This window comes from Nuphar pumila, chromosome 9, assembly GCF_984573655.1.
Source record: "Nuphar pumila chromosome 9, dmNupPumi1.hap1.1, whole genome shotgun sequence".
In the NCBI taxonomy this organism is placed as follows: Eukaryota; Viridiplantae; Streptophyta; class Magnoliopsida; order Nymphaeales; family Nymphaeaceae; genus Nuphar; species Nuphar pumila.
Window position 1 is genome coordinate 102,556,016 of NC_143257.1, and position 24,660 is coordinate 102,580,675.

The 24,660-nt window shown below is 39.8% G+C and overlaps 1 protein-coding gene across 3 annotated transcripts; it reads right to left on the minus strand.

Annotated features, from left to right (window-relative positions):
* Window positions 1-559: 559 nt before the first annotated feature.
* LOC149828769 (protein MODIFIED TRANSPORT TO THE VACUOLE 1-like) lies at window positions 560-24,660 on the minus strand. Of its 3 annotated transcripts, none has more exons than XR_016434322.1 (6): window positions 24,203-24,660; window positions 22,313-23,053; window positions 2,739-2,894; window positions 1,597-2,580; window positions 900-1,006; window positions 560-767 (listed from the first exon to the last, which is right to left on the minus strand). XR_016434322.1 is itself a non-coding variant. In XM_090017715.1 (6 exons), the coding sequence occupies exons 1-6, from the start codon at window positions 24,407-24,409 to the stop codon at window positions 965-967; spliced, it is 2,001 nt and encodes a 666-aa protein (XP_089873841.1). In that variant the 5' UTR covers window positions 24,410-24,656; the 3' UTR covers window positions 560-964. The 3 variants fall into 3 exon arrangements, 2 of the variants coding, with proteins under 2 accessions (XP_089873841.1, XP_089873840.1); XM_090017715.1 differs by having other exon boundaries at window positions 560-1,006; window positions 1,597-2,127; window positions 2,257-2,580; window positions 24,203-24,656; XM_090017714.1 differs by having other exon boundaries at window positions 560-1,006; window positions 24,203-24,656.

The window sequence follows — 24,660 nt, forward strand, 5'->3', positions numbered from 1 at the left end:
TAAAGCTATCTTTTCATAATTTTTACATATTTGCTCATGAATTGATCAATCAACTCCACTATCCACCATGCCGAGGTTAGATCAGGTGCAATCACATTGCACACCAAAAGGTTAGATCAGATACAATCACATTGTTTCCAACTACTTTCTACCAGATCCAATATTACTATAAAAAGTTTAGACCTAGATTTAACTACACTGTCAATTCTAGTCCAGATCCGATTTGGATTTAGACTTGTTGCCTAAAAATTGGATTAAGTTTTGTATCTAACATGCTACCACCAATATGCAACCACCGAAGTGGTATCGGGGTCCTGTGTCAAGCTGAAGGCCCAAGATCGAAACCCTCTGCCAAATGGGGTGGTTGTTGTTCTGGTAGGGGTCCACCTAACCCCAAGCTTGCCTTTTAAAAAAAAATATCCAACCACCTGGAAATAGCAATAAACCAATCGAAATGCCACAGCAAAAACAACACTTCTAATTGTATCACATACTACTAGATACATGTATACAAGTGATTATTAACACTATTATTAAATATATTTAAATCTTAACAATCTATTATCGAGCTTATCAAGCTTTTTAATGACAGCCAACTGATTTTACCCGTTTTCTGCAGATCCAGTACCACAGAGGTTCACATATCAACCGGATCCAGAACTTCATTGTGAGAGTCGATTAGATTCAGATTTTGAACTAAACCCACTCTTCAAAAACAGAATCGAGTGTAGAGTCGAGCCTGAGCTGACCCTAACCCGTTTACAACCCTGTAGCATTTTGACCAACTTCTTTAAAATGAGGAACTACAAACCCAACTGAGAACCAAAAGAATAAAAAAGTGCATAACTGCATATACAATGCATGATCTTATGTTACAATTTTAGTGAAAGAATACATACATTATTCCGCCAAACCTTGCAAGCCGGCAATAAACATCCTACTCAAGTGGACAAGAAAAAAAGCTTTACACCACTCTCTTTGGATCACGCGCTGCAGATATATGATCCTGAAATTTAAAGCACAAAATCATGTTAATGATCTAAAACCAAATTCTGAACCAGAAGTGGACGGAACAAATATAACCGCATTGACATGGTAGTGTGGATGTTCATAATTTTGCTGTACGATTGAGTAGATGTACACATTATGATTCCGTAACATGGTAATCTGGAATTTTGATCATAATTCATTTGATCAGTCAAATTCACTTGTTATTTGATGATTATTCTGAAAGTCTAAGAAAAATAACAGACGCATTTGAAGTTAATAAACTACTGAAATTCCAACAATTATCTTTGAAGATTCTTCCCTCGGAAAAAAAAACTTTCATGATTTGACAATAGCCAGAAACTTGCTAATACTTGCAAAAACAAACCCCTTTCAAGTGGTCAACACTTGTATTCTGCTTCCTTGTTACAGAATATGGAACTAATCTTCGACCATGTAACCCTATCTCAAGATTTAAGAAAAGCATTGATAGATAGATGAAACATCTAGAAAAGCAAGTGGTATGGACAGGAAAGCATCAGACACCAAAGTGCATAAAATGATGTGGAGAGCAGCTTGGAAAACAATAACAAAGTGCAAGAATTGTACCGAGATAAAGTCGAATGCTCTGGTCTCCTCTTTCTTCGCGCTTTCTGTCACCACGGTATGGCTTTGAACGGGAAAACTGTGCATTTGGAATACATCAGGTAATGCTGAAGAATATCCACTATCCTTCCCAACATGAGCATTGCCGTATCCTGCATTTCCATGATTACCGAGGCTTCCAAGGTGCTGAAGGTTGGACATGGCAGCTAGCAGCTGTTGCTGTGCAATTAGGTTACTCATTGCTCCGTAATTTACTTGTTGAGAAGCAAATGCTTGATTGAACATGATGTTAGAAGGAAAATTGTATTGCATAGAACTTGGTGGAAGCAGACCATTTTGGTTTATACCAGCCGCTTGAGAATTAAGCAGACCATTCAGGACATCATTTGGACTCTGCTCATTTTTAGGCCCCAAATTCATTGCTTCAGCAAAAGGCCCTCCAAGTACCCCATGTGCTTGATGTTCCATAACATTGTCGCTCATGGACAGACCGCTCATTAGTTCATCCAAATCTTTTTTATGTGCCTGCGAATCCTTAGGATGTTCGCCAAAACTGTCAGCAAAAATGTCAAACGGTCCAGTCTGGTTTTCATTATTTGATCTACTAAGAACATTACTGCCCTGCTTATCATCCACAACCAATCCTGAGAATAGGTCACTCACATGTTCCCTGCTATCTGTTTCATTTGTGTGAAATGACACATCAGCAAATGGGTCACCTTCAGCAGTTTTAGTACTGTTTTCTCTCAACCCCATAATGTGACCATCTCCAAAAAGGTCATCAACAGCATGGGAGGCTGACACAGACATTTGGAAGCTTTGATCATTGTAATTTTGAGAAGCATCCTCTGTTCCATCGGAATCTAAGTCACCAGTATCTATCAAGTCAGGTAGCTGAACAGCAGTATTTGCAGTAACCTTATCATCAGATATTGTTATGGTAGATTTTCCTTCCACCGATTTATTTCCATCCAGCAGCCCTAAAACCTGTTCATCATGATTGATCAAGATGTTAGAAGCAAATTGTAGAATCCTCAACCAACCGTTCAACATGTCAATCTACTAGTGAAACAAGCCCACTAAACAAAAAATTGATATCCAGAGGAAATATTGCTAAAGCCATACCAACTTCATATAACACTCACTTTGTTAGCTTTTTCCCTCACAGATGCCTGGGGTGATTCTGAGCATTTGATTATAGCATCCCTGTTTTCACTAAAAAATGATGCAATGGTAGCAAAAAATTCCTCGTTTTTTTTTCTCAAGATTGAGTCCAGGAGACAAGCAGCCTTCACGCGGACCTGGCACAGATAATTAACACACAGCATAGAATAGTATTATAATATTATTTTATCACTTGAACATGATTCAAACATAGTGCAAATGAAGATTCAGTAGAATCAGTACATAACAGCATATGAGACCAAAATTTACCTGGATATGGCTTTCCTATAAAGAGTATAAATGTTACTTTAAAAGATAAATCCTACAACAAAGTCACATAACAAACGAAAAAAGACAAAAGACAAACGAATGAGAGAGGGAGAGTTTTTCCTTCAGCTCCACTCATTGCACAAGAGAGAGAGAGAGAGGTTCTGTTATCGTCGCGAAATTTTTCCCCCGTCTTCCCTTCCTTGCGGAAGAGAGAAAGAGAGAAACGATTTCGCGCTTCAAACTTGACCGGATTTTGAAAATGGTTTTGAAATACTCGCCTCCGTTTTTGAAAATTGCGGGAAAATCCATGGGATGGGGCTCGACCTGTCGGTACGAGGTTCGACCGTTCCTGCCGCCTTTAACAGGGGTAATCGAACCAAGGACCAAAACTATGCTTGACTTGGTTAAATTATCGAAGTTATGTTCTATCCTAAATGCACAGAGAATTCAGGCATGTGCTATGAGATTTTGGAAAATGCCAGTTGGAAAACATGATGTATGCTTAGAAAAACATTTGGAGTTGGAAAGAATCTATCAGGAAAAAGGTCAATTTCTCAGGAAACTCAGATAAAAAAGGGGTTTTTGAAAACATGAGAAAGCTTATAAAGATGTGGAAAATTCAGAAATAGTTGAAAATCTTGGGAAAATGGAAGTGATTCTTGAGAAAAGATGGACTTTTTGAAAAGGGAAGCACTTCTTAGGAAAACTTGGACTTTGAGAGTTTTCTTAGGAAAATGATGGAAATTCATGGGAAAGCTCATTGGAGAAGGGAATTCAAAACTTGGGGAATCGAAATCCTGGGAATTTTACCTTTTTGAAATACTCGGAAATCGATTTTGGATCTTGAAGAAAGATTGGAAAACTCTTTTGAATATCTTAAGAAAATATCATTTTCCTGGGAAAACTGTGGAAAAGCTTGTCTTTGGAAAACCGATTTTGGAAAATCCTTAGAATTTCTTGAGAAACCGATTTTCAGGGAAAACTATGAAAACTTGACTTTGGGAAAATCAACTTAAGAGTTTCTTGAGAAATCGATTTTTTTTTAGAATGAAATTTTCTCGAGAAAATGATTTCATGATGCAAATGACATGAGTGAATGAATGCACTTTGAGAAGATTTTCTGAGGAATTGGTTGGAAAATGTGCATTAAGTCAAGATAAATCCTTCACATATCCTGACTGTGGCCATGAATATGTTCAGAATTTAGTTGATTTGATGCACATGATTTTGAAAACTTTGGAAATATGATGTGCATTTTCAAGATAGCCTAAGAGTGTAGGCTCAATGTGACTAGTAGAAAGATGATGGATCTGAGTCTCGTCCATATTCCGACTAGGGCCGTAAATATGGATTCCACCGAGTTCATCAACTCCCTAAGAGTTGGTGCACGTGCCATTCGTGAACATCCATAGTGCTTTTGAAATAGAATGCATGAATCATAAAAGCAGGATATTGCATAAATTCAAACTATATGATATGCATCCTAGTCTAAGCAGGAAATTAACTCTCTTATTCCAAAATTTACATTATTACATCACTAAATAAAGGAAATAAAAGAAATTTGCAGACTTCAGCTCCTTCTTTTGAATGTCCCTGCCAAACTTGAAATAAGGTTAGCTCAAATATGTGGGTTTTTCCAAAATTTTCCAATAATATTATGAAATTATTGGACTTAATTGGATATAAACCCTATTCTCATGCTTCCTTGATATTTGAAATGATGAAAATGCAAGAAATTCAGTGGAAAACAGTTTGAAATTCGGAATTGGGGTCAAAATGACCAAAATACCCCTAAAATTAAAGTTACACCTTTAAAATCAGGGTTTTTTGAAGGAAAACTTAGTAAAATTGGGATTTCGAAATTCAAATTGAATTCAATGATGATGAAATGCAGTATGACATGTTTCTAAACACATTAGGACTGTAAAATCAGAATTTGGCATTTTGCAATTTACTCAAAATAACGAATTTCGCTTGTTTTTCACTTGGATCCGGGTCCTGCGGGACCCTGTTTTGGTATTGTGGATAATCCGAACCTCAAATGGATTCCAAATTGCACCAAATTCGGTATGAAGCATCTACTTACTTTGATAAACAACCTAGAATGCTAAAAATCATGAAATGATATGATTTAAATGCCAAAATTCAAAGAAAGTCCTAAAAATGATGGATTTTGCCTATGGATCCGAACCAAATGCAATGCCTAATATGATAATGCAAGATTTACACCATGGAAACTTCTGATATTTTGCAGACTGCTAAAAGGCCCGAAATGGAACATTTTTGGTTTTTACAGCCTCGGGATTTGAGCCATGGTGAGTTCAATAACAGGGATTTAGTTCTGACAGAGGTAAAAATCACCCTAATCTGATGTAAAATGCCAAACAAATATAAAACAGCCATGGAAATTTATGAAATTAATCAGAGCTATGAACGACACCTACATGAACAACTTTCATGTTTATGACTTCGGCATTTGATCAACAGAAACACAGAGAAAAATATAACTATTTCTGCCTAAACTAACAGAACAGACAACTGTAGCAAAACAGTGGACTGACAAGAAAAATCCGAATCAGGGGTCAACACTGTTCTAAAAATTACAGGCTTTTAGATGCAAACAGAGGACATCTCGGACACCACTTTCACTTTTTACAGTTTCGGATTTTGAGAAACACACAAAGAGAAACCATAGCCCTAAGTCGATCCAAGATCTCAGAGGCCCAAATTAGGCTCTGACACGTGTCCCGGACTCTCGGATTTTTGTCAGTCATAAAAAAAAAAATCATAAAAATCTGAAAAAATCATATTAAAAACTAGACATTCTCCCGAGTTCAGGGCATTTTTCGGATCGAAAATCGGACCTCCCAGGAGGGAGAACTCGATTTTACAAGTCGGAAAATGTTTTTCAAAACGCATCCCGGGTTACAAAACCCGACTTACCATTTTGGATGTTTACCGCAGTAAACAAATTCAAATGGCTCCGAATTTTTGGCAAAATTTCAGGGACACCTAAGGGCGCATTCCGTGATTTTTGGGGGATTTTTAATAAAAAATAAATGCATGAAATGACGTGTGGACTGACTGACAAAAACAGAGACTTACTGAAAATAAGCAGAATTGAAAAAAAGGCTAAATTAATCCTAATTAATTCATGAAATATGCTGAATGAATGAAATAAAATGCAAATTAAATCTAGATAAATGCATGAATGATAAAAATCATCAAGGAAGCATAATTGAATATTTTTATGTATGTCGTTTTATGAGAATAGCTCAATCCATCTCTCGGATGAGCTCTTTCTTCAAACGACTCCCGAATCGAATTATGAAATCCAATCAATGGGAAAAGAAGTGCACCTTGTTTCGTTACGCAGCGTAGGTGCTCTTGAAAGGGGCAGCTACCACGAGCTTCCTTCGTTCTTCACTCCGGGCTTCGGATGGTCCACCAAAATCGAGCTCCGTTGGAATTGGATTGGCCACAGCACGAGCTCTACTCCACCTTCTTCAATGCGCCAAAGGGGGCACGATTTCCAAGGTTCAAAATCAGATGTTAGGAAGGCTAGGTTGGATTTTCCAAGTTCACAAGAGCTAAAAAAATGATCTCCCAAGGCTGGGCGTGAACCCTTGTTTTTATAATTTTTCTGAAAATTTTTGAAATTCAAACAGGCTGGATCTGAGCCCTCCATGTGGCGCCATCTCAGGGGGTGCCATCTGGGGGTTTTGAAATTCGAATTTGCCTTTTGCAGGGAGCCCTCAGATGGCGCCACCTCAAAAGGCTATTTTGATTTTTTTGAGAAAATAAAAATGAAAATTTTTGTGGTTGAGACACCTCAGCAGGGGAAATTTGGAATTTTTCAAAAGTTTGCTTGATTCTCTCTGCAGGGAACTCCCAGAAGGCGCCACCTCAGAGGGTGCTCTCTTGGAATTTGAAATTCAAACTCACCTTTTGTAGGGAGTCCTCAGGTGGCGCCACCTCATGGTGGGCTACCTTTATTAAAAATAAAATAAAAATAAAAAATGGAGCCAAGTGGAGTCCTGGAATGGTGCCACCTCAAAAGGTGTTTGACACATGTCAGAAGGACAGAGCAGTGGGCTCAGAAGGCGCCACCTCAAAGGAATTTGAATTTTGCTTTTTCTGGTGAAAGGAGATCTGGACATGTGGAGGACAAGTGTCAGCTGTCTGGAGAGGCTTTCTCAAATGGCGCCACCTTAGAGGAGAATTTGAAATTCAAATGGAGGTTGGCCCTGGAGGAATGGAGGATGGACATGTGGCGCCACCTCAGGGTGGCTCCTACAATGCCATGTGGCAAGAGGGAGGAAAAAGAGGGCAGTGACATGTGTCTCCTACTTTTCTGAAAAAAATAGGGAGAGGACATGTGTCCTCTACTTTTTCTGAAGGAGTGAGAAGGAGACATGTGTCTCCTACTTTTCTGAAAAAAAATAGGGAGAGGACATGTGTCCTCTACTTTTTCTGAAGGAAGCAGAGAACGACACGTGGCAGAGGGGAGAGAAGGTGGGCCAAGCCATGTGGCGCCATCTCAGACAGGATGAAAAAGGTAGGAGTTCTTGATTTTCGCCACCTATGGGGATTTTTGAATATTTGAATTCTAGCTTTTCTGAAGAAAGCAGAAAATGACACATGGCACTTGCTTTTTCTGAGGAAATGAGAGCTTGCCATGTGTCCTCTGCAGGAGACACTCCAGATGGCGCCACCTCAGAGGAGACAAGCCTACCTTTTCTGTAGGAATTTAGGAGTGACACATGTCTCCTACTTTTCTGAGAAAAGTAGGAAGAGGACATGTGTCAGGCTACTTTTCTAGAAGGAAGGAGGGGTTGACACGTGTCCCCTGCAGGAGACACACTTCAAGTGGCGCCACCTCAGAGGAGACAAACTCCACTTTTTCTAGACAGGACAACCTATGACACTTGGCATCTTCTGGTAGTCTTTGAAATGACACATGGCGCAGGATGGATACTGACACATGGCAGACATGTGGCGGCTTCTTAAGGTAGCCCCACACTGACACTTGGCAGAAGAGGGAGGGTGACATGTGGCACCGACTCTAGGTGAACCCTATGCTGACACATGGCATGTAAATGGGAGGAGAGAGAAAAGACAAGTGGCACCAATCCAGGGGACAAGGCTCCTATATTTTTGGGTTTTTCAAAATTCAAATTTTCAAAAGGAAAGCTTGTGTGACACCACCTCAGTGTGGGTCCCACATTGCTTCTTTATTGAAATAAGGATAAAACCACAACTTCTTTTTGGAATTTTCATAAAATCTGGACTAATGGGCAAAACAGGAATTTTGGAAAGAGTTGGCCCTTGTAGGGCGATTTTGTAAAAGAAAGATATTTGAAATTGTCAAAAAGGGCAAAATCTAAGGTGAAGTGACTGAAATCCACATTGAAAACTATCCAGATGGTTTTCCTGAGGAAATATTTTGAAATTCAGAGTCCTGGGGGTAAAATGGGAAAAATTGATAATTTTGAAGACCCAGGGTTTTGAAATCAATTTTGAAAAGAGTTAAAATTCTAATCTGGATTGAAGATTTTGAAATCGAGAGTTCTGGACCTCGAAATGACATGCTGTGCAGTGCAGTGATTTGAAATGCTCATGCAATGATATGCAATGACATGTCTTATGAAATGGAATCTTGAACCAAGACTTGAGGATTCCTGTCTTCTGTCAGGAGTAAGATTTTGACTATCTGAGACAAAATAGAGAAATTTTGAGAGTTGCAGATGAAATTTAGACTTCTGCAAGGTCCGGGCTCAGAAAATGACCATTTTGCCCTCCAGCGATTTCAGAGGCTGGATGTTGATGCTTGGTGGAAATGTCAGGGAGGTGAGTGAAAATTTGGGGTGTTTACAGATGCCCCTCTTTGCTACTAAGCCGGCTCATGGCCGAGCTTAGTGGCAAAGAAAACACACCAAATTTGGGCTATACGAAAAAAATGCCCCAGTTAGAAGGATCTGACTGGGTGTGAAGAAATTAGCTCGAGGAAGATGGTAGATATGAAGCGAAGAATGGAGAGAAAAGATTCACTCTATGAGAGTGAAGTTCAGGTTTATGCCCTTAACCTGGATGGGACAGAAATACCTCGCATGGAACGAAGCTGAGGTTTGACCCTTAACCTGATTGGACAGAAATACCTCGCATGGAACGAAGCTCAGGTTTTGACCCTTGACCTTATTGGGGAATGGAATATCTCATCGAAATGAGACTCAGGTTTGTACCCTTAACCTGATCGGGCGGAAGATGAAATACCTCTTTGATTGAGGCTCAGGTTTGTACCCTTATCCTGATCGGGCGGAAAATGAAATACCTCTTTGATCGAGGCTCAGGTTTGTACCCTTATCCTGATCGGGCGGAAAATGAAATACCTCTTTGATTGAGGCTCAGGTTTGTACCCTTATCCTGATCGGGCGGAAAATGAAATACCTCTTTGAGTGAGGCTCAGGTTTGTACCCTTATCCTGATCGGGTGGAAAATGAAATACCTCTTTGGATGAGGCTCAGGTTTGTACCCTTATCCTGATCGGGCGGAAAATGAAATACCTCTTTGATTGAGGCTCAGGTTTGTACCCTTATCCTGATCGGGCGGAAAATGGAATACCTCTTTGATTGAGGCTCAGGTTTGTACCCTTATCCTGATCGGGCGGAAAATGAAATGGAATCCTCGAAGGAAGAGACCATGATGGAACCTTTGGATTTTGCACAATAAATCCAATAGGGTTTTTGCAAAAGGAAGGAAAATGGGTTCCCTAAAGCTTGAAAAGGGATTGGTTTTGGGCGTCTCATTGCTGAGACTAAAATCAGCTTTTGAAATTGCCTTTTGCGGGAAACGATTGGTGGTTCGACCTCGAACCAAAATGGGACTGTCTATGGTGGGACAGTGGGAACACCGGGAAGTGTGCAAATTTGAGAGTTCATGCTCTCAAAGAAGGGAAGGAATCAAGTCCTTAGGAGGGATTTAAAATTGGTGTCAGGATGCATCGAAAACGGACATCGAGCTCTCACTTCATGTCAGGATAGCTAGAAAATATTGTCAAAATGTTGGAAATTTTGCTGTTGATTCAAAATATTTGAAAATGTTGCACATTGTTGCAAAGATATTCCTTCTTTTCTACCTAAAGCATTACCTCCAAACAAGGTTCACTTTGTAGAATCGAGACTTGAAATCCAAATTGATTGCAATTGACCTTCTTCAAGGAAGTTATCAATTTCCTTGATATGAGCAGGAAAGAGAATTTGATATTATGAAAGCAATTGACGAAAGAGTATTGATAATAGAATTTCACAAGATTAAAGAGGATTCTTGATAGATCTGGCAGTTTGATATCCTGAGGGCTTCTCTCATGATACTCTTTCTGCACTCTTTTGGCTCTCTGGGTTTTTGCTACACTCTCCTTCATTTTGGAGATATTTTGACTTTTTTTTCTCTCTTTCTTTTTCCTCTCTTGCTCTCTTTTGGAAGGGTACGTCACAAACTCCTTCATCTTGGAGATGTTTCGATCCTTCTTGGACGATGGGTTTGGAGATCTTTGGATGATAGCTGAAATTAAATATCTTTTAGGGATTGTCGAGAGGTTCATCGCATCTGCCTTCATCTTGGCAGTGCTTTGGACTTTCCCTGGAAGGACCCGTCACAAACTCCGTCATCTTGGAGATGTTTCGAATCTTCTTTGGCCCCAGGGGTCTACTCGCCTAATTCGCCTTCATCTTGACGACAGGTGAGAGCTCCCTTTTGTGGATATTTCATTGCAGCTTAGGTGATTTTGAGGAAACGGGGCTTGGGTAAACGCTCTCTTTTCTAACGCTCAGGATATTTCCACTGCCTTGTCTTTACAAGAATAAACCTTAAAGATGCGCCATTGACTGTGATCAATATCGATCATCTACGGCTTTTCAATAACATTGAATCTTCTTTTCTGGCCATATCGAGGATTTATCCTTCATTTTTTTGGTTGGCCAATAGAAAGAATTTGAAGATTGAATCTCTTTTCGCAAAAGCTTCACTCTTTTGAAAGTAATGCTGAAGGTAAACTGAGGTAAAGATTTATGCAATAAAATTTTGAAATCAACAATTGATTGACAAATTGACAAAATTTTCTTGAAATCCTTGATGAAAGAGAGCACATGAGGTCCAGCTTAACGCATCCGTGACGAAAATTCTCCTCTCTTTTCCTCAAAGGAGGTGACTATCAGTTCACTGGGAACAATATCAGTTCAATTAAGAACAACCATCGGTGAGAATAATATCAGTTCAATTAAGAACGACTATCAGTTCACTTGGAACAATATCAGTTCAATGAAGAACGACTATCAGTTCGCTTGGAATACTATCAGTTCAATGAAGAACGACTATCAGTTCACTTGGAACACTATCAGTTCGATGAAGAACGACTATCAGTTCGCTTGGAACACTATCAGTTCGATGGAGAACGACTATCAGTTCGATGAAGAACGACTATCAGTTCACTTGGAACACTATCAGTTCGATGAAGAACGACTATCAGTTCACTGGGAACAATATCAGTTCAATGAAGAACGACTATCAGTTCACTTGGAACAATATCAGTTCAATGAAGAACGACTATCAGTTCACTTGAACACTATCAGTTCAATGAAGAACGACTATCAGTTCACTTAGAACACTATCAGTTTGGTTGGAACACTATCAGTTCGATGAAGAACAACTATCAGTTCACTGGGAACAATATCAGTTCAATGAAGAACGACTATCAGTTCACTTGGAACACTATCAGTTCAATGAAGAACGACTATCAGTTCACTTGGAACAATATCAGTTCAATGAAGAACGACTATCAGTTCGTTTGGAACGACTATCAGTTCGCTTGGAACGACTATCAGTTCGCTTGGAACGACTATCAGTTCGCTTGGAACACTATCAGTTCAGTGAAGAACGACTATCAGTTCGTTTGGAACGACTATCAGTTCGCTTGGAACACTATCAGTTCAGTGAAGAACGACTATCAGTTCGTTAGGAACACTATCAGTTCAATGAAGAACGACTATCAGTTCGTTTGGAACACTATCAGTTCAATGAAGAACAAGGACCATTATAGAGAGTTGAATCGCTTCTATGAATGGTTTCAGGATTATCCCCTTATCTTGAACGGGGAATGAAAATTGGATGACCTGGCGATCAAAATTGAGAATTTTGGTGATTTTAAAATTGAGAATTGGGTGACCCGGAGATCGAAATTGAAGAATTGGATGACCCGAGGGTCGAAATTGAAGAATTATGGAAAATGATTCAGGTTTATCCCTTAACCTGAAGGGGAAATGGAATTGGGTGCATAGTCAATGCAAATGCAATGCACATGCACATGAAATGCAAATGAAGTGCAAATGAATGCAAATGAGTGCATATATATGCAAAATGAGAGAATGGTTTATCCTGCCTGCATACAGGATGTTTTGAGGTAAAGATAAATTTTCCAAAAAAATGCCCCAGTGTAACTAGGGAAAAAATTTTGAATAAAAGAAGGATAATTGATGAATAAGGCGACAAGCTTCTTGACTGATAGATGTCCTCAAGATCATTCCTCACAAGAGAGACATTATGAAAAGGAAGAGGAAGTAAATAAGACGACACCAAGCTATTGAAAAAAATTTGATGACTTTATTGATGCTTTAAAATCAAGGAAAGAGAATGGGATTACATTATTCTTTTGAAAAGGCAAGATGGGAAATGGAAAATTGTTGGCATTGTCATCTTCTTGAATGATTGTAGAAAAAATCTTTGTCAGGATGACTAGTCTTCCTTTTCATCTTCAACGAGGAGCTTCTTGTCAATGCAGTCTTGAACAATGTTCTTAAGGACGAAGCAGTTTTCTGTATCATGCCCTACTGCTCGATGAAACTTGCAAAATTGTTCTTTGAATCTGCCCATAATTGCTGGAGGATCAGCAGCTTTAGGCAACCGGACAAGGTCTTTCTCAAGCATATACTCGAGGATACTCTCGAGTGTCTGATCCAGAGGGGTGAATTCTCGATCAGTTCTCCAGTCCTTGCGCTTTGATTTTTCCTGATCTTTCTTTTGATGTTGAGGGCTGGATTGGAGAGGTTTATCACTGTTGATGTCCTTCCCCTTTTGCTTTTTGATTCTCTCCAAACTATGATCATTCTTGTTGCCTTTGCTATTATTGAAAGATTTGGCCGCAAAAGTGAAGTGAGCCTTCTTCTTTTGTTCACCTTGAGAGTTATTCTTGGAAAATGTGAAGCCTTCATAGACTCCATTCTCCACACTCAACTCGAGCCATTCTGCTCGTTCAATGAGTTCAACGAAAGATTTGGATGGTGAGGTAGAAATTAATCCTCTCAGAGGTTGCAAAAAATTATTGAGGATCAATGATAAAGCATGTCTTTCTGATATAGGATCCCTCATTTTGTTGCAGGTCTCTCTCCATCTGCGAATGAAGTCCCTTGCCTTTTCATTTTCATTCTGCCTTAGGTTGCAGAGATGGCTCAATGTTGGGAGCGCTTCAGTATTGAACAAGAATCGTTCAACGAACAAATTCACGACTTTGTCGAACTCTTTCAGTTCTATAGGATTGACATGTTCCGCGTACCATTTGGCTGCGACTCCTTCCAGGCTGCGGGGAAAGCATAAGAACAATGCTCTGTTGTCTCTCTTGAACCTAGAGCATTCAGCGAAGAACATGGCGAGATGGGCTTTTGGGTCGCCAGAACCATCGAACTTGATGAATTTTCGGGGAAGATTCTCCAGATCATCATCCCCTTCTAAACCGTCGTAGAAGTCCTCGCTGGTGAAGACTTTATTGCCCTTGTCGCGGGCTTGCAGATCCTTGACCACTCTGGCCATTTCCCTGAATTGTGCTTGCAGGGGCTCTTCTGCGACCTGACTTTCTGATTTGTGACTCCTCCTTTGGCCACATTTATGAAATGCCGGAGGCACCTCATATTCTTCATCGGTATCATCTTCGTCTGAAGTATCTTGAACATTCTCCTCAGAGGACTTGGTTGACCTCTTGGCCACACGATCCCTAATTTTCTGACTGAATGGATTTTTGTCTGAGCTGGTGCCAGCCTGCTCACTCATCATCCTCTTCATCATCTTCTGAAACATTGCGTACATCTGAGGGTCGATACCATCATCTTCTGGCTGCTCTTGGTCTTTGTCTGACCTTGGCGAATTCATCTCTCCTTCTGATGTTGATGAGTAACTGATATGCTGAATTGGTGCGGTCTTCTTCCCTGACCTTGTCTGAACCATCAAATGTTGCGAAGGCTCTCTACAGGATAAGGTCTTGATTAGACTCTGAGGAAATTTTTGGATTGGGAAGAAAATTATATGGTGGACAATTGGAAGAATATCCCATTACTAGGGATGGAGTCGTCGTTGGAGTCACGACAATTATGTTGTCATTCTTTGTAAGAGAAATGAACAACGGAAAATGTGCCTTGTTACCTAGGCGAGGTCGTCAACCACGAGGAAAATACCATTTTGAAGGAAAGAGATACCTCTTGGAAAAACAATCCGGAAACATATTTAAAGTAAGAAGAAGGCAAGTGGGTAAACAATTTCCACCACAATAATCAAGGTATGCACGAGGAAAATGCGGTGAAGAATTTTGCAAGTAAACAACAGGATCGAAAATCCAATGAGAGAAAACATATGATTTTGAAAAATTGCAGGCAGGATAAAAATGCAGCTGGAAATTCGAGATCCAGTAGAAAGGGAGAATGAAAAATCACCTGGAGTTTTGGAAGAAAAGGGATATTTGGGAAAAACCATCCAGGGTTTTAGAAAATAAATGAAAATATGAGAATATGGATATTTGGAAAGATATTTTTGAAAAAAATATGAGAGAAATAAAAGTAGCATACAAACTCACATCCTGCATAAACATTTATGCACATTCAGCACTCCCTAAAAAGCTGACTCTAGATGCATCATTTTGAAAACAGTTGTAGGACCTTAATCCTAACTCTAAGTTCAGATCATCTTTGTCCAATCCAGTTATGCCGATATACCCGAATCGAGATCCGAGGTACGTGGCATAGAATTTTCACTCCGGTTCTAAGGTAAGGTTTTCCAACATCCTTGAGCGCCTACCGATATACTTCGGACTGTGGCCCGCGGTACGTAGTAGGGGGGTGTTAATCCAAATAGTTGGCCCAGTTGTGAGGCTCTGTTCCGAACTATGGTTCTGGAAGAGAGCCCAGCAACGTGAAGACCGGGTAAAGATAGGTAAGGGAGTTTTGAAAAAATGATCACATGCAAGAAATAGAGGGCTCTAAGTCCTAGAGAGATAGACTTTTGAAAATCTTTTGAAGAAGCATACATTGTTTGCATTCAGATCCTAAATTGAGGAGAGTTGTGTTTAGACCTAAGTCTATGTGAGCATGAAAATATCTCCTCAATATGGTCCTACCAAACCATGCCTAAGCTATATGCAATCAATGTCAGCTAGGTCAGAATCTAGGCTCCTAGGCTCACATGATATTGAAAGTAAAAGAGCTGACATTTTGTGAACATAATTTTGATAATTAAACTAAGTCAAGCATAATTTAGGTCAGACAAGGACAGGTCCCATCACGGTCGCCAAACCTGTTATCGTCGCGAAATTTTTCCCCCGTCTTCCCTTCCTTGCGGAAGAGAGAAAGAGAGAAACGATTTCGCGCTTCAAACTTGACCGGATTTTGAAAATGGTTTTGAAATACTCGCCTCCGTTTTTGAAAATTGCGGGAAAATCCATGGGATGGGGCTCGACCTGTCGGTACGAGGTTCGACCGTTCCTGCCGCCTTTAACAGGGGTAATCGAACCAAGGACCAAAACTATGCTTGACTTGGTTAAATTATCGAAGTTATGTTCTATCCTAAATGCACAGAGAATTCAGGCATGTGCTATGAGATTTTGGAAAATGCCAGTTGGAAAACATGATGTATGCTTAGAAAAACATTTGGAGTTGGAAAGAATCTATCAGGAAAAAGGTCAATTTCTCAGGAAACTCAGATAAAAAAGGGGTTTTTGAAAACATGAGAAAGCTTATAAAGATGTGGAAAATTCAGAAATAGTTGAAAATCTTGGGAAAATGGAAGTGATTCTTGAGAAAAGATGGACTTTTTGAAAAGGGAAGCACTTCTTAGGAAAACTTGGACTTTGAGAGTTTTCTTAGGAAAATGATGGAAATTCATGGGAAAGCTCATTGGAGAAGGGAATTCAAAACTTGGGGAATCGAAATCCTGGGAATTTTACCTTTTTGAAATACTCGGAAATCGATTTTGGATCTTGAAGAAAGATTGGAAAACTCTTTTGAATATCTTAAGAAAATATCATTTTCCTGGGAAAACTGTGGAAAAGCTTGTCTTTGGAAAACCGATTTTGGAAAATCCTTAGAATTTCTTGAGAAACCGATTTTCAGGGAAAACTATGAAAACTTGACTTTGGGAAAATCAACTTAAGAGTTTCTTGAGAAATCGATTTTTTTTTAGAATGAAATTTTCTCGAGAAAATGATTTCATGATGCAAATGACATGAGTGAATGAATGCACTTTGAGAAGATTTTCTGAGGAATTGGTTGGAAAATGTGCATTAAGTCAAGATAAATCCTTCACATATCCTGACTGTGGCCATGAATATGTTCAGAATTTAGTTGATTTGATGCACATGATTTTGAAAACTTTGGAAATATGATGTGCATTTTCAAGATAGCCTAAGAGTGTAGGCTCAATGTGACTAGTAGAAAGATGATGGATCTGAGTCTCGTCCATATTCCGACTAGGGCCGTAAATATGGATTCCACCGAGTTCATCAACTCCCTAAGAGTTGGTGCACGTGCCATTCGTGAACATCCATAGTGCTTTTGAAATAGAATGCATGAATCATAAAAGCAGGATATTGCATAAATTCAAACTATATGATATGCATCCTAGTCTAAGCAGGAAATTAACTCTCTTATTCCAAAATTTACATTATTACATCACTAAATAAAGGAAATAAAAGAAATTTGCAGACTTCAGCTCCTTCTTTTGAATGTCCCTGCCAAACTTGAAATAAGGTTAGCTCAAATATGTGGGTTTTTCCAAAATTTTCCAATAATATTATGAAATTATTGGACTTAATTGGATATAAACCCTATTCTCATGCTTCCTTGATATTTGAAATGATGAAAATGCAAGAAATTCAGTGGAAAACAGTTTGAAATTCGGAATTGGGGTCAAAATGACCAAAATACCCCTAAAATTAAAGTTACACCTTTAAAATCAGGGTTTTTTGAAGGAAAACTTAGTAAAATTGGGATTTCGAAATTCAAATTGAATTCAATGATGATGAAATGCAGTATGACATGTTTCTAAACACATTAGGACTGTAAAATCAGAATTTGGCATTTTGCAATTTACTCAAAATAACGAATTTCGCTTGTTTTTCACTTGGATCCGGGTCCTGCGGGACCCTGTTTTGGTATTGTGGATAATCCGAACCTCAAATGGATTCCAAATTGCACCAAATTCGGTATGAAGCATCTACTTACTTTGATAAACAACCTAGAATGCTAAAAATCATGAAATGATATGATTTAAATGCCAAAATTCAAAGAAAGTCCTAAAAATGATGGATTTTGCCTATGGATCCGAACCAAATGCAATGCCTAATATGATAATGCAAGATTTACACCATGGAAACTTCTGATATTTTGCAGACTGCTAAAAGGCCCGAAATGGAACATTTTTGGTTTTTACAGCCTCGGGATTTGAGCCATGGTGAGTTCAATAACAGGGATTTAGTTCTGACAGAGGTAAAAATCACCCTAATCTGATGTAAAATGCCAAACAAATATAAAACAGCCATGGAAATTTATGAAATTAATCAGAGCTATGAACGACACCTACATGAACAACTTTCATGTTTATGACTTCGGCATTTGATCAACAGAAACACAGAGAAAAATATAACTATTTCTGCCTAAACTAACAGAACAGACAACTGTAGCAAAACAGTGGACTGACAAGAAAAATCCGAATCAGGGGTCAACACTGTTCTAAAAATTACAGGCTTTTAGATGCAAACAGAGGACATCTCGGACACCACTTTCACTTTTTACAGTTTCGGATTTTGAGAAACACACAAAGAGAAACCATAGCCCTAAGTCGATCCAAGATCTCAGAGGCCCAAATTAGGCTCTGACACGTGTCCCGGACTCTCGGATTTTTGTCAGTCATAAAAAAAAAATCATAAAAATCTGAAAAAATCATATTAAAAACTAGACATTCTCCCGAGTTCAGGGCATTTTTCGGATCGAAAATCGGACCTCCCAGGAGGGAGAACTCGATTTTACAAGTCGGAAAATGTTTTTCAAAACGCATCCCGGGTTACAAAACCCGACTTACCATTTTGGATGTTTACCGCAGTAAACAAATTCAAATGGCTCCGAATTTTTGGCAAAATTTCAGGGACACCTAAGGGCGCATTCCGTGATTTTTTGGGGATTTTTAATAAAAAATAAATGCATGAAATGACGTGTGGACTGACTGACAAAAACAGAGACTTACTGAAAATAAGCAGAATTGAAAAAAAGGCTAAATTAATCCTAATTAATTCATGAAATATGCTGAATGAATGAAATAAAATGCAAATTAAATCTAGATAAATGCATGAATGATAAAAATCATCAAGGAAGCATAATTGAATATTTTTATGTATGTCGTTTTATGAGAATAGCTCAATCCATCTCTCGGATGAGCTCTTTCTTCAAACGACTCCCGAATCGAATTATGAAATCCAATCAATGGGAAAAGAAGTGCACCTTGTTTCGTTACGCAGCGTAGGTGCTCTTGAAAGGGGCAGCTACCACGAGCTTCCTTCGTTCTTCACTCCGGGCTTCGGATGGTCCACCAAAATCGAGCTCCGTTGGAATTGGATTGGCCACAGCACGAGCTCTACTCCACCTTCTTCAATGCGCCAAAGGGGGCACGATTTCCAAGGTTCAAAATCAGATGTTAGGAAGGCTAGGTTGGATTTTCCAAGTTCACAAGAGCTAAAAAAATGATCTCCCAAGGCTGGGCGTGAACCCTTGTTTTTATAATTTTTCTGAAAATTTTTGAAATTCAAACAGGCTGGATCTGAGCCCTCCATGTGGCGCCATCTCAGGGGGTGCCATCTGGGGGTTTTGAAATTCGAATTTGCCTTTTGCAGGGAGCCCTCAGATGGCGCCACCTCAAAAGGCTATTTTGATTTTTTTGAGAAAATAAAAATGAAAATTTTTGTGGTTGAGACACCTCAGCAGGGGAAATTTGGAATTTTTCAAAAGTTTGCTTGATTCTCTCTGCAGGGAACTCCCAGAAGGCGCCACCTCAGAGGGTGCTCTCTTGGAATTTGAAATTCAAACTCACCTTTTGTAGGGAGTCCTCAGGTGGCGCCACCTCATGGTGGGCTACCTTTATTAAAAATAAAATAAAAATAAAAAATGGAGCCAAGTGGAGTCCTGGAATGGTGCCACCTCAAAAGGTGTTTGACACATGTCAGAAGGACAGAGCAGTGGGCTCAGAAGGCGCCACCTCAAAGGAATTTGAATTTTGCTTTTTCTGGTGAAAGGAGATCTGGACATGTGGAGGACAAGTGTCAGCTGTCTGGAGAGGCTTTCTCAAATGGCGCCACCTCAGAGGAGAATTTGAAATTCAAATGGAGGTTGGCCCTGGAGGAATGGAGGATGGACATGTGGCGCCACCTCAGGGTGGCTCCTACAATGCCATGTGGCAAGAGGGAGGAAAAAGAGGGCAGTGACATGTGTCTCCTACTTTTCTGAAAAAAATAGGGAGAGGACATGTGTCCTCTACTTTTTCTGAAGGAGTGAGAAGGAGACATGTGTCTCCTACTTTTCTGAAAAAAAATAGGGAGAGGACATGTGTCCTCTACTTTTTCTGAAGGAAGCAGAGAACGACACGTGGCAGAGGGGAGAGAAGGTGGGCCAAGCCATGTGGCGCCATCTCAGACAGGATGAAAAAGGTAGGAGTTCTTGATTTTCGCCACCTATGGGGATTTTTGAATATTTGAATTCTAGCTTTTCTGAAGAAAGCAGAAAATGACACATGGCACTAGCTTTTTCTGAGGAAATGAGAGCTTGCCATGTGTCCTCTGCAGGAGACACTCCAGATGGCGCCACCTCAGAGGAGACAAGCCTACCTTTTCTGTAGGAATTTAGGAGTGACACATGTCTCCTACTTTTCTGAGAAAAGTAGGAAGAGGACATGTGTCAGGCTACTTTTCTAGAAGGAAGGAGGGGTTGACACGTGTCCCCTGCAGGAGACACACTTCAAGTGGCGCCACCTCAGAGGAGACAAACTCCACTTTTTCTAGACAGGACAACCTATGACACTTGGCATCTTCTGGTAGTCTTTGAAATGACACATGGCGCAGGATGGATACTGACACATGGCAGACATGTGGCGGCTTCTTAAGGTAGCCCCACACTGACACTTGGCAGAAGAGGGAGGGTGACATGTGGCACCGACTCTAGGTGAACCCTATGCTGACACATGGCATGTAAATGGGAGGAGAGAGAAAAGACAAGTGGCACCAATCCAGGGGACAAGGCTCCTATATTTTTGGGTTTTTCAAAATTCAAATTTTCAAAAGGAAAGCTTGTGTGACACCACCTCAGTGTGGGTCCCACATTGCTTCTTTATTGAAATAAGGATAAAACCACAACTTCTTTTTGGAATTTTCATAAAATCTGGACTAATGGGCAAAACAGGAATTTTGGAAAGAGTTGGCCCTTGTAGGGCGATTTTGTAAAAGAAAGATATTTGAAATTGTCAAAAAGGGCAAAATCTAAGGTGAAGTGACTGAAATCCACATTGAAAACTATCCAGATGGTTTTCCTGAGGAAATATTTTGAAATTCAGAGTCCTGGGGGTAAAATGGGAAAAATTGATAATTTTGAAGACCCAGGGTTTTGAAATCAATTTTGAAAAGAGTTAAAATTCTAATCTGGATTGAAGATTTTGAAATCGAGAGTTCTGGACCTCGAAATGACATGCTGTGCAGTGCAGTGATTTGAAATGCTCATGCAATGATATGCAATGACATGTCTTATGAAATGGAATCTTGAACCAAGACTTGAGGATTCCTGTCTTCTGTCAGGAGTAAGATTTTGACTATCTGAGACAAAATAGAGAAATTTTGAGAGTTGCAGATGAAATTTAGACTTTTGCAAGGTCCCGGCTCAGAAAATGACCATTTTGCCCTCCAGCGATTTCAGAGGCTGGATGTTGATGCTTGGTGGAAATGTCAGGGAGGTGAGTGAAAATTTGGGGTGTTTACAGGTTCAAAATTATTAAGCGAGATAGTTATAACCAACATGGCAAATTTAAGGGTGCATTTAGATACACTTGGGGAGAATTGTCATGGAAAGAGAATTCTCATTCCATAGAAATGTTAAGAAAGAGAATTTTCAAGCTTAAGAATTCTCTTGTTTGGATGTCCCAAGCATGCCCAAAGAATTCTTTTGAGAATTCTCATGTGAGTGTTTGATTCTATCATAGAATCCATGTGAGAAATCTCACTATATATCATTGAATCCATGTGAGAAGAGAGTAACCATATTGATGTTATATGCAAGATCATGACAATGAATATAACTAATTAAAAAATCAGCAATAAAATAGAGATGCAGAGTATTTGATTTTAGGGTTTCTAATGGCACCAAATGATTCCATTCGTATATTGATTTTAGGGTTCAAAGAGAAGGCAGATGAAGGGGAACATGATGCATTTCACATTCTAAATCTTAAGATTCAAACAAAATCAAAGGAATAAAGAAAAAAGGAAGATAAACCAGAGATATACGACTATGAATCAGATATACACAAGTATGAAACAGAGACGTGAAAGTACGAAACAGAGATTTCTGTTCCTATATCATTTTTTAGGGTTTTCACTTATCTGAGAAGATGTTTTCTCACAAATGGCAGATGTCTGCCAAGGAGAGAGAGAGAGAGAGTGATATCCGGAGAGACGTTCCTCTTGATATCTCAGTGGTATCAAAAATTAGAGTTCCCGCCTCTCCCACCCAAGGAGGTGGGAACTCTAAACAGGGAATTTTAGATTGCTAGAGTTCCTTTTCTTAAAATAAATATGGAATCCAAACATGAGAACTGTATGCTTAAGAAATGTGAATTCTCCTTCCTGAGAATTCACATGAATCCAAACACACCCTTAATATACCGCAGCAATCCCAAGCATATAACAAGCAGACTAGCAAAGAATAAGAGGACCAAGAGAGCAAACCTGCCAAACATGTGATTGCAACTTTGACTCAAGTGCAAGGCTTAAGGAAACAGCATCTAGCTTCACAGCCTCTTTGAGGAAGATCTGAACAGCATCACGGGTTGGTTGTAGACGCACACCACCAGATGTCATGATGGTGTCTAAGAGTCTCTCTTCAGGACCCTTACCTATTGTTTGATTTTGGTTCACATCGCTGCTTCTTGTATCTGTGAAGGCTTCCCTGGACTCTGAGCTCCAAGGCCTTGGTGAACTACTAGGACCACTTGAAGACCCCCATTTTTCTATATGGTGTTCCTCTGTGTCATATTTATTAAATCTATCCTTTTCCGTTAATGATCTTCGTAGATTGGGGCTCCTGTAACTTCCGCTGTCATCTTTTATCAATGAATTGCCAGAAGTAAGAGTACTTAACCCTTGCAGTATAGAAGCACTCCCAACACCAACCACCTCACTTCGAAATGACTTCTTGTCTTCTGTTTGTGTTTCAAAATTTGTATTTCCAAATCCCTGTATTCGCCTGTTAATATCATCAGCTGGGGCTGGCTTGTCTTCTGAAGCAAAGATTGCAGAGACTGCCTCATGAGCAGTATCACGAACAGCCTTGTTGAGTGCATCTCCTTTCAGGGCATCGATCTGTCCCTTATAATGAAATAGCTGGCGCAATGCCACTGAATGCCTTTGCATCTCTCTTCTGAACTCCACACCAGATTTCCCTACCGCATATTTGATCAGCCTGAGTGCCTGGAAAATGACATCATAACTCAACATTAAGGTAACGCAGAATAACTGTGAAATCAAATGCTGACAAACAACAGATAATACTGTTCATCTACGTAGAGAAGATGAACTAGATAAACACTATTTACTAGCTCATATCACGCATAAATTTCAGTGGCTTCTACTGATTTTAGAAGAAGATGCTATTGAGCAGTATATCTAACAAGTTACAACCAATCAAGGGTTGAACTTTGTCTCCAAATAGCTAGAATTGCATCATATTCACCATGGTAAATCGATTCAAGGCCCGTTGTCACCAAAATGAGTAACAAAACGATGAGAGCTAAAGGCTAGAACATAGAAGAGAGAGACCCATAAATTTGTCGTAAACAAAATACATCAATTTATCTAAAATATATCTAAAGAAAATAGAAATACAAGAATGTGAAGAAGGCCACATTGATACGTATAGATTACTGAACATAATTAGAGCAACAGTAAGAGCATGATTGAGTTCTAAAGATAAACGAAAACGGCTTCTCCTTCGTTACTTCGAGGTCAACAGAAAGAAAAACGCGATCAACCGCCACTGCTTTTGTACATAAATCAACTGGACGCGCGCTCAAAGAAAAACATATGACAAAAATGCAAGAAATCTAGCCCTGAATTACTTTACTTTTATAAGGAAATAAGAAAAGATTCTCTTTTACCACATCAGGGAACATATGTGGCCTTCGATTCTACAAATCAATTAACGAGATTAACACAGAGTAAAACCAAACTAATTCTGACTGCTAAGGCACCGTCTTTCTTCTATAGTTGATTGCACGAAAGCGGTGCTGGAAAATTAGCTACCGAGAGAAAAACTTTGGGCATTTTTTGCTCTCCGATTGTTTCAACACCATATATTTCCTAAAATTCGAGATCAAAGCTTCAATCATACATTTTCCAGTAACACTGAAATCATCGATACTTCGACGCTGCACGATTACTTCATCAGAATGATCTTCTTCACAGATTCACACACAAAAATAGATAACGAGAAAGGAAAATTCGGGATCTCATCAACAAATCCAACGTATTTAACGATCGGACAAGATAGCAAGCCAAAATCGGAGGACTAACAAAGAGGGGAAAAAGGCAAAAAAAAAGGAAACTTCGGGATCGGCGCACCTTCTGCTTGACGATCGGGCTCTTGTGATCGAGACGCTTCAGGATGTAATCGGAGACCTCCTTCACGATGCTAACGTGAGACGTCCGCAGGAGCTCGCAGACCTCCTCGAGCTTGTAGACGGGGGCGACCTTGTCCTCGTCGCTCGTCACCGCATCGATCATCCGCGATCTCCAGTACGCCTCTACCGCCCTCCTGCTCGAATCCATCCCCGAAGAAGAAAACGAACGCCGGCGACGAACCAGAGGAATGAGGAAACCCTAATTCCTCCAGATCCCTCGGCGAAAATCACCCCCAGAAAGAAGCGAGATGGGAAGGAATTCGCGGTCGGAAACCCTAAAACACGCCGGATCTTGATCGGAGAGGGGGGGAAATTAGGGTTTGTCTCTCTGCTCCGTTATGAGGAAATCGAAAGCGAAGGAATCAGGGAGGAGGGGTAATGGACAGTCAGGAGGAGGAC

Coding starts and splice junctions, on each gene's coding strand:
- LOC149828769 (XM_090017714.1), bottom strand. CDS start 24,409: ATGGATTCGAGCAGGAGGGCGGTAGAGGCGTACTGGAGATCGCGGATG. Junction 23,054..24,202: donor GCCCGATCGTCAAGCAGAAG/GTGCGCCGATCC, acceptor GTCATTTTCCAG/GCACTCAGGCTGATCAAATA. Junction 2,895..22,312: donor TGCAATCACATGTTTGGCAG/GTTTGCTCTCTT, acceptor TATCTGTGCCAG/GTCCGCGTGAAGGCTGCTTG.